Below are 10556 nucleotides of genomic sequence, written 5' to 3'. Positions count from 1 at the left end.
GCGTTCACTTCGGCCAAGTTTGAGCATTTCGGCAAATCGCTATTCAAAAGAAAAGGCTGCTTTTCAGGCTGGGCTGCTGGGGTAGCTGTTGTCGTGTAAATTGGTTTTTCAACTCTGGTCGAGCAGTTGGTCACAGTTCAGTTGATAAAGCATCTATGCACGTAGGCTGATGCTTCAATTGAAAATAAAACAACAATAACTACAGTACTGTGCAAGTGAAATTCTGTGAAAGCAAGTGAAAGCTCATATAGCCTACGTAACAGTAAATAAAGTTTTTAACTCAATGCAAAAGCTTCCATTCAATGTAATTCCAAGCCTTGGCTGGTCTTTGTATTAGGTTTACATGAGATCCCAGTGCAGGTGCTGATAATGTTTGAAATTGATTGAACGTGACAAAGATTGCAAAATATTTTAAAACCAAATCACTTTAAAGCCAGTTAGTGAAACCTTGAGCTCTAGACTAGAGCCTGCCTGTAATTTAGAATCAAGCTAAAGTCAATATTTACTATTGGAAAGCCAATGTAAACCTAAGTATTTTTATCAGCTTTACAATGGGCAATGAGCATATTATATCGGTTAGCTCTTTTTTATGCACTAGCACTAGAATGACGGGAAAAAGTCTACACCGTCAACGACGGAACTAAGCTACACTATTAGTGAAACAATTTCACTCTGGTGTAAGTATTGGGTAAAAAGTATATTTTAGCAGACCTGTGTAGTTTGTTGAGTTTCAAACTACGTCAAAACAACAAATTATGAGTTCTTAAAATTAAAATTGCAGTTTTGTTGATAGTGTCTTGACAGTTATTATTGCCGCCAGGCGCATTTCTTGCATTCAGTAAGTTTCCCATCACCAGTACCGTACCACATTTTTAGTTAGCTTTCAGCAGTGCTGATGGCAATGGCTGCAGCGTTATTGTTGCCCAGCTTCCCAGCACATTTTCATCGCCTTCTGAAAGATCTGAGGAGTTTTCCTCTGTTTGTTTATGTCTAATTTTTGTATGCAAAGGCTACTCAGCTTATCAACCAGTTGCAAGATATGCGCTCTAGACAGCATTTTGTTGTCAAAGGCAAGCAATTGCAAACATAAGTGGATCTGACTTTTGCTCATATCCACAATTGCATATCAAATTTTCCTGGCTCATTTGTCATAAAAAGAACAAATGGGTAAATGATTTTCATTCGGAACAACTAACTGTTCGGTTAGGCTCCATCTGATGTGTAGATTGTAGAGGATATAGCTTTTGAAGCTAAAGGCTTCAAAAGTCTTTCGAATATGCACAAACTTGTCTGTTGCCCTTTTCTGACTTTGCTCTCAAACTTCAGCACTTTATTTTTATTTCCACATAAAATCTTTTGGTACTGTGTCAGAAAGTATTTTTGGACCATATTTTTTGCTCCATAAGAGCTCAACCAGATATTTTTGTCTTATATTCCCCTGGCATATCGCAGCTGTGAATTCGTCTGGTTTTTCCAAAGACGATAAAAGTATAGCTTACTTTTTTGTCTGCTCTTGTGGCGTGTGCTGGTATATTTTTTAGCATCATTACGATGTTACAGCTCTTCTTCATCACTTTTTTCATGCAACCCATCATTGTCAAAGTCCTCCGGCAGCATAGACATTGGTTTTTCAAGAAAGAATATACCGAGGGCATGAGTTTCGTATAAAACATTCATCGACAATTTTTAGACCTTTATTTTCGGAAGAAATCTGTTTCCAAAAATCTTTAAGAATTTTCGAATGGATCTTAAGCCAAGGCATTGTGACGTTTGCATTTGATTGCTTTCGAAACAGAATAATCACGTTTTAAGATCACGACTTCTTGAGGAGTGGATAAGAAGTCTCGAGTTTTCATTTTGTAGAACAGGCTCCGGTTGTGCTGCCAGGTCTATATTTAATGGCACTTTTATAGCAGTGGTTATGACTTTCTTTTACATTTTAAACTAATATGTTAAAAAGAGACTAGTTTGCTGGCCGAGTAGTTAGTCAAGTCAATTTATTGTTTTGATCGTGCCATGTAACAGAGTGGGTAAAACTTTTACAACGATACGTTGCGCAATGGTACGTCCAAAACAGGATGATAACGAAAGACCAGAAGCGGCTATCCAGTTCGTCGCCATTCAATAAGAACAACGCGAAACAAATCGAATTACGCAGATACACACAAGTGTGCACAGACCCCTCTCTAAGTAGGTAGAAGTGGGTTTGCTATCTAGTCAGGGCATATGAAAACCTTGACAAAATGGCAATAGACTTCTTTCTTGATTATTACCCAGGCGTTGAAGGGAAGAGTTTGTGATGACATGTCGGCTGAGCTTCTATAGCCTTCGGTTCACCGAAATGTCAAGTAGCCTACGTATTGTTGCACTATTTTTTAAAGAGTTGACCAGTTCAGTGTCTTATTTTCACATAATTAAAGACTTGGAGCTTGTGCAAAGCAAAACAAACACTTGTAGTCATGCAATATTTCTTATGTTGTAAACGCTTGTTAGGATCAGCATAATATGTTTACTTGGACAATGGACATTCTTCTAAGCTAAAACTTGCCAACAGCGAAGTTGCCTTGTCCTCAACCCAAATCTTGACTAAAGACGTTTCCTTGTCATATCTGGTGGAAAATATCTGTAGCTGCAAAGCAGCAGGGCCACTTTTAACAGATTTCCACTAGAGAGGCAATATTATCAGTGATTGTAGTAGCTGCTAGGGGGCTTCGCCCTCCAGATCCTCCTACACGTTGCTGAACTCTTTCATGTGTAATTCACATGGCAAAACGTCTTATTTCATTTCCATCAACGTTTATTTGAAATCTGCGATGAAAATATTATTTGAATTTTGCTTATAGGTCCATGAAATGGGCCTACATTGTAAGTGTATTGATGTGCTAGTGTCAAGGATGTAGCCAGCACAAAAATTCGGGAGAGGATGGTCAAATAAGCATTATTTACACATGTCTGTAACCCGGCAACAGTTGACGAATGTGAAACACTCAGAGGGAGGCATGGAGGGTATCTCCCAGAAAAATTTGAAAAAACATCTAACAAATCATAATTTCGAAATAGTTTGTCTTCTTTCGCTTTCAAACAAAATTATTTCTCCTGAGTTTGTTTCGATTCGTTGGTAAATAAACTGCCTGCGTCTCTGATAAACAAGCGAAGACTGACTGACTGTACAGAAGGCCTTAAAAGTCGAAATTGATGGCAGCAAATAAGTGCGCACAAAACTAACTGATACGATTGTGATTTAAGACGATAGTTTTTATTGGTCTGAGAATTACGTCTATCATGTCAAAAGAGTTTTAATTCTGTGAGGAGATTCTAAAAATTTGAAAGATAGAGCAGGTTACTCATCTTTTTGTAAACATTACAGAGACTGTTATTGATAAAATTTAACATGAAGTGAAAAAAATTAATAAAAAGTGGGGAGGGGGGCAAAACGTTTAGGGGGCTGCCAAAACTTTTCAGTGGGGGGAAATTGCTCCCCCCCCACTGTTGAAAAATTTTGGTTACGTGGTCGCCGAGGTGCAACATGTAAGTTGTTAAATGCTATTTTAAGATTAAAACGCTTTTTGTGAATATTTTCTCGGTGTCAGTCAATTTATCGAAATAGTCCAATAGACAGTGCTAATAAATCAACGACACCTTTGTTTCATTGCTAGTTCTTATCCATAGGCTAACAAGTCATTGTAATAGGCTACTAAGCCATTTCCTGAGTTTCGCCAACTAAAATTAGGCTATAGCAAATGCAAAGCGTGCAAGTAGCCTACGCTGTCGCGCTCACTTTTTGTGGGCTATTGTGATATGGCGAACCTTTCTAATTCTATGTGGGCGACGTTTGTTAGATGTGGAGAATGTAGCTGAGCAGTGCAGAATTTTTTTGCAAGGCCGCAAAAATGCACCGTAAGAAATACGTAGCTAATTCTCAGTCTTTCTAAGCGAGTGATTTAACGAGGCATAACGTTTTCAAAACTTTGGACTACTGCTTAAGACTACTGCACAAGCATTTTACGAGATGTTGGTCTCATTTTCGTAAAACAGTCATTTCAAATCACAAATGGATACGAAAGTACAGTGGCAGATTGTGGGTGAGTCAGAGAAGTTGTAGTAGCGGTGTTTGGTAATTATTCACTCAATTTTAACAATGTATCGTTGTCGTACACAGTGGCCCATATCAGTATCAAATGCAAAATTGTAAATTTTGTCTTTGTGGTCATAAAGTTATTGTTCTGTATATTTACAAGCGGACAATGTAATATAAAAACAATGTTAAAACATCGTTGTACCGTGTCACTGGGGTAGGTACGAATATTGTAAAATAAGCTTGTAGTAGCTACGGTATTGCTTTGGCATTGTAGCCTACTTTAGCCTAGAAACTTTAGTTTTCTTTTGAGATCAATTAATATTTAACTCGCATCAAGTTGTAGGACAGCACCGGAAAATGTTCTCTATATCCGACCCTTTGCCACGTTCTGAGTTTGGATTTTTAATTATTTCGAGTCATTCGGCATAGATTGGATCTATAAGACAGCGTATTTGATGGCCCAACCATCTTGACTGTCGTTGTATGATTATGGTAATTGATGTGACTTCTTCGGATAGTTGGTCTTGTGCATGTCATGTCACCATCTTGTTTGTCATGTGTAGTAATTTTGCGTGGAATGCATTACTACTTATATTTCGAAACTGCCTTGTGATTGTTCTGATTTCGCTTGAGTAGGTTTTAGTAGCTATGAGAAGGCAAGCGATTTGGAGATAAGCAGTTTACTGTACGGTGATGACGAGTATAATTTCGGCTGGTACTTTAAATAACATATGACAATAGTACATGAGCACCTTCTCAAGACCAAATCGACGTCATTGTGACTCTATTTACTATGCTCTTGATTTCTTGGCTATTGACTTGCTTCCTTGTGATTCAATAAATTGAATGACTCAATGGAAAATTGATGGGCTATATTATGAGAGGTGCAACAAAACATCTCGGTATTACAAAAGATGCTATCGCTAAATTATGAAGTGAAGAAAAAAATCGTTCAAGATTAGAAGTATTTTAAAACTGCTATTCGTATTCATCACATTCAGACTATAAGTCAGTTATTTTAGCTCATAAACTGATTTTATTGCAATTTTACTTGAACTTGTTTGTAATATTTTTTTGACTAGTGTAGAAAATACAGCATTCTTGTTACGGCTGCAATTTTATTTTTGAAAGAAAATTAGGCTACTTTGTAGACCCATAACTAAAAATCGTTGAATTAAAGATCAATAGTAGGCCTACACGAAAAACGTTCTTAGAGAGGTCAGAGCTGATCAAGTTTGATCAATCTGTTGGAGAAAAAATACTTGGAAAAACCTCAACAGAAATGTAGCTTATGGAAAACTAAACACATTTCTTTGACAATAATCCCTTAATTTTTATAAAATAGTCGTTTTAGACTTTTTCGTTTTTAACAAAAGTATTAACGTGTTGGTTTTCGTTTTCAAACAGCGTATAATGTAAGTAGCTTACGCTTTGGCTAACACTAGTGAGCAATTGTGCAAAAAATGAACACCAATCAATCAACACCAAGCCTTGAATTCAATTTTACTCGTCCAAGCATACAACTTCAGAGCGCGTATCAAGGTTCTGCTGGGCTTTTTGGAATATTGGATTCATATCTTTTCATTGCACTAATTGTATATGAAATATTTATTCAAGATAAGCCTAAAAATGGAAAGAAGCTTCGCTTGCTGTGTGTGCTGGCGTCGTCCTCCGCTGTTCTCCATCAAATTCTTCAACAGTTTATTGTAATTTCCTCTGGAACCAGTACTCCCCTATGCTTTGGTTTAATGGCTGCGAAGGCCACTCTAATCAACGCAATCATTTCCTTCACTTATGCTTTTCTGTGGCTGCGGCAGAAGTTATTCTACTCCAATCCACAACTGCATAGACTGCGTGGGAAAAAATTGGAAACAGCCACCTGGTTTGTACTCGGACTGCTGATCATCAACCCTTGTATCATGCTGGGCTTTCAATTCAATGGTGAACTCTACAGAGCAGTAGACGGTACCTGTCTCGTACTGCGTCTACAATGGCACAGTCTACTTCCATTTATTTTAGTTTCCTTCAGCTATGCAGTTATTCAAGTGAGTACGACGTTTTATAATGATGTTGGCAAGCAATATATAGAATTTTTTTTGTTTTTTTAATAATTGTTTTGTTTTTGGGAATTATGGCTGTGCAAGATGAACCCATGTGCCACATTACCCATGTCACTTCTTCAGTTTTATTAGCATGCTTGTATGGTCTATCTGTGCCATATCTGGAGCATTTTTGCATAGAATAGGCCAGTAGGGTATTATGCTACAAGCAACATGACTTTTCAACTTAATACAGCCTAATCGACTCTGTTGGAGATCTGGTCTCTTGTGAGCGTTCTCTCGTCCCATTTCGGTTTGAAAACAAGTGTTTCAGCGTAGCATACGTTTGTCATAACTTCTTTGAACATTTTTAATAATAGAAGAGCACAGCTTCATGACAGTTTGCATAAAACAGTTATTGCATCAAATTCCAGAATTTATCGCTTATAGGCTACTAAATTATTTGGCTTTATCTGTTTTTCCGTCAAGTTGTTTTGGCAGTTTCATTGATTCAATTTCTTTCTGGGGCTGGGCCATACCCAATTTTAATCAAATATGAGTTGTCCTCCACTATCGCTATTTGAAAGTAGCCTTCTTCAATGTCTGTTCCAAAGAAACTGATTAGAAGTCTCAAGTCCGATCCCAAGCCAAACACAATCGCAAATCTGATTTCACCTTAAAATGGTACAAATTGGCATTCACTAATCACCACGCTGCCATTGCTATAATGTGATTGATCGCTGCCAGCCAAGTAGAACTTAGACGCTTTCCGTTTTGTGATTCACAACCGACTTTCGTGGCCATGTCGACCCTTTGGAAATTTGTTAATCGTGATGTTTTTTTGTGCTGTGACGCTTTGCGGGGATTTGTGGGAGTAAACACGACGTCGTCATTTTGTCCACGCATAAGTGTTATTTTGATTCGCCAACCTGACAACACGCATTTTTGAAAAGATGCCTACAGCCCTACATGTGAACAACATTTTATTTCTAGTGAAATAATCAGCACATGTTTAAATCTCTGAGCAAAGGCCATACAACGTTGGTTTAACTAATAAACTATTGAGATGTACATTTAAAATTTACAATTTACTACTTTACCACGAAGTATAATTCGTAAAATTTGTTTTGTACGTTATTCGCTCTGAGAATGCGCATCGTCATAGTGCGCGAAACGTCAGTGAAGCAATAAACCAACTTGTATGTTTTTGCTTTTACTCTCACTTTCAGCAAATAAACGTTGCAACCAGTGCTAGAAACAAAAGTAGTCTAACTTGAACAATAATTGAACCTTCATTTCTGGCATTCTAATGTTATTAACTTATTATGTAAAATGTACAAAATGCACCAACACCAAGTCGTGACATGTTTAATTTCCATACTTGTATCGCTTTGCTTATTTCAGAGGTCAAATAATAAAACGGTTGGTGACATGCTGAAAACACGAGTGTCAGCTTTCTTAAACTTTTGCTTTGGTGTTAGGCTACTAGTATAATTCTAGAACATAGTTAGGAGTAGTGAAGGAACGTTATCACAAAAGTGCTCAAAAATGCAAAATAAACGTAACTAGAATATACCGAGGCTGGATCATGAAATATCGCATAAAGTAACAAACATCTTCGTCTCTTCCATGTCAAATTGTCTTACATAAATAGCAGTTTCCATTGATATTTATTTAGCTACCAACGTTCTGCAGCCTAACATGAATTTTAATTCTCGACAAGCTGTTGTAAAAACGTCAGCTACATCCAACATATGCGATCATATTCAAAGTTGTAATTTTCCTTTAAATGCAAAAATAAAACTTTATTGTCTAAAAAAAACACAAACAAATCCTACATGTTTGTGAATACAATAAAGGCTACTGTATACACAATGACGTATAAGTTTACTTCAATGTTAATTTCATAACTTTTTTGTGTTTTAGGCTACTTTGGTATACGTGTATTTCTACCCATTGTACAATCGGAACATTCCTCAGTCTTCGCCAACTTCACTGGCACCAAGAGATTATCAAGCCAAAAGCATCGATGCTTCTGTTCATGCAAGAAACCAAGCACCTCACGATGAAGACGTTTTGTCGGAAGACAAATCAGGGCATGTTTGCAAAGCTCCAAACATCCACACTAAAAGTATCCCTTCTTCAGAAAAACATTTTGAAAAGAGAAAGCGTTCTCCGACAAACATTCGCTCTCTCGAAGCCCGAATGAAAAAATGGTTAATTTTAAGTTGTGTGTGTATCGCTTCCGACTTGATAACCGCCACTACCATTGCAGTGTTTCTATTATCGAGCACACCATCCAGTGTAATATCTGTATTGTTTATGTGGCACGACATAAGTATGTTTCTAAATGTGGTCTGCGTCATTGGATGTTTCAAAGATTTCTGGTTGATGTTGTTTCCTTTTGCCAAATTGATTTCAAAAAGGTAAACTTCGAATCAATAATTGAATTATATTTTATTGAAATACTATTGTGAGTGTTAGCCTGGTCAAATGTTTTAAGGTTCAGACTTTTAGGGAAAAAAAGCTATTGATTTGTTTTCTTCGAATCAACAACTGTTTTTTTGAAATTTGAGTCGACTTATGCTTTTTGCTAGCCGTGAATATAGTTTTTTAAGGAATCAAATCCTTCGCATAAATGTTTCTATTGGTCTTTCTTGATTTTGTTTGCCTGCCTTTGATCAGTTTTGATAATAAGAGAGTTTTATTGGATACTGAGTTCATTCCATGTCGCATTCTATGTCTCAACCAGAAAAGTGGACGTTTGCTGATTCGTTGAAGCATGGAAGTTTTTCCCACAGCACCATATAACAAGCCATTGTGAATATGTTCAGTCCGTGAAATTACGAAAATTCTTCCTAATGATTGTGTGTTGAATGTGTTGATGGGGTTTTAAAGTTTTAATGAACATTGATTTCCATGTTTATGTTTCACAAGCATAAGCAAAAAGGGGAAAAACAAGCATTTGATATAGATTGAGTTTTAACACGCCTGTTCTTTCCGTTTCTGCATACACATGTAAACATTTTTCATCTATAGCACAAGTTGCTATTGTATAGTTTTTAACTACACCTTTAACTTGTTTACTTTAGAATTAGTCATGAGACCGTTAAGAGAATATTGTCTAGCCTATTCAGTGCCAAGAAATCTGGACCCCTAAACATTCCTAACAAAATGTAGTAAATATCAAAAAGGAATAGGCTACATTATAGCATAGCAGTCTATTGATATTATCGTCTTTCTTATCTTCACACAAGCTGTGACAACGGTGAATTGTGTTGTCTCAAAGTAACGCCAAACGCTAGACTCCGGACATAAAAAAAATCTAAAAAATACCCTATATCAGTTGACAAGTATGATTTTTCTGATAAATTTTCGTGTAATCATGGTTTTGTATTTTGATTGCGGTGGTAACATCATTATCATCATCTGTGAGCAACTTTCAGTCATTTTGTTTTATCTTTCTGTGCTGCTGCCAGTTTTCTTGTTTGCCACTTTGTGAGTCACTGTGGTAAGTGTTGGTCAATATACAGTAACTCCACCCCTGACTTCAAATGTCCACCAACCAGGTATTATCATTTTGTTTAAATCAACTTCCAGGTTTACCTTCTTGACATACTGCATTTTTGCTTCAAACATATCTATTGTTTAATTGGAAAAATTGGCTATTGTTTCATATACATTTGTACAGTAGGCTATATTGTTTGAGTGGTTATTGTTTGAGCTTGTTATATTAGTTGGGTTATCATTGTACCATTTCAAGCGCAACTGACATAAAGGGGTGTATTGACTTTAATCGCTGGTGAGACCCTTCAGGTAGCATTTAGAATTTTGTGTGAAGGACGAAGGTGGTTTGCATAATTTTCCTGACAGCGACGAGCCAAGGTCTAAAGATATGAGGGACTAACTTTCTGCGAATCTCAGCAACAAGCTCAATAAACTGGATTTCAAGCATGCAAAATGGTTTAGTTTTAAATTTTAAAACTTCAAAGATTGATGCGGACAACAAAGTTCATGTAAATCAATCGTCATCTTTGTTAGGGCTTTTGGGACGATGGTCTATCATCCTGTACCATCTGTACATTTGTGATGTCTTTCCGGACTAAACTACACTAGGAAACTACTAAAAAGCAGTCAGTCTTTAATTTCGTCGTCCAAGACATGCATACATTGTAGTCCATTTGGTGGACTCTAGATGGTAGACCTGTATTTGTTGAAGATGTGGTGTGTTGTCAGTTCCTTAGTGCCACATCCCCATGGAGAATATTTTACTCGTTTGTAAAATCGTGTATTAACATCAATTGATTTCACAATCCTGATTCGCGATGTAGCCTACTGTAGAATGAAAATTGTGAGCGAGATTTTTCTTTTTACGGTTGTCTTTGTAATTGGTTTCATAGAGCAAGTTGTATCCATCCAATTTTAAGAGTTAGCTAACC

General features: G+C 36.8%; 1 protein-coding gene across 1 annotated transcript; it reads left to right on the top strand.

The window, feature by feature from the left end:
• The first annotated feature begins 5492 nt into the window (after positions 1-5492).
• On the top strand, positions 5493-10068 carry LOC145772268 (uncharacterized). The gene is made up of 2 exons (XM_082584132.1): positions 5493-6123; positions 8044-10068. The coding sequence occupies exons 1-2, from the start codon at positions 5542-5544 to the stop codon at positions 8545-8547; spliced, it is 1086 nt and encodes a 361-aa protein (XP_082440258.1). The 5' UTR covers positions 5493-5541; the 3' UTR covers positions 8548-10068.
• The last annotated feature ends 488 nt before the right edge of the window (positions 10069-10556 follow it).

This window comes from Aplidium turbinatum, chromosome 6, assembly GCF_918807975.1.
Source record: "Aplidium turbinatum chromosome 6, kaAplTurb1.1, whole genome shotgun sequence".
NCBI classification, from domain to species: Eukaryota; Metazoa; Chordata; class Ascidiacea; order Aplousobranchia; family Polyclinidae; genus Aplidium; species Aplidium turbinatum.
This window is presented reverse-complemented; position numbering and strand designations above follow the sequence as displayed.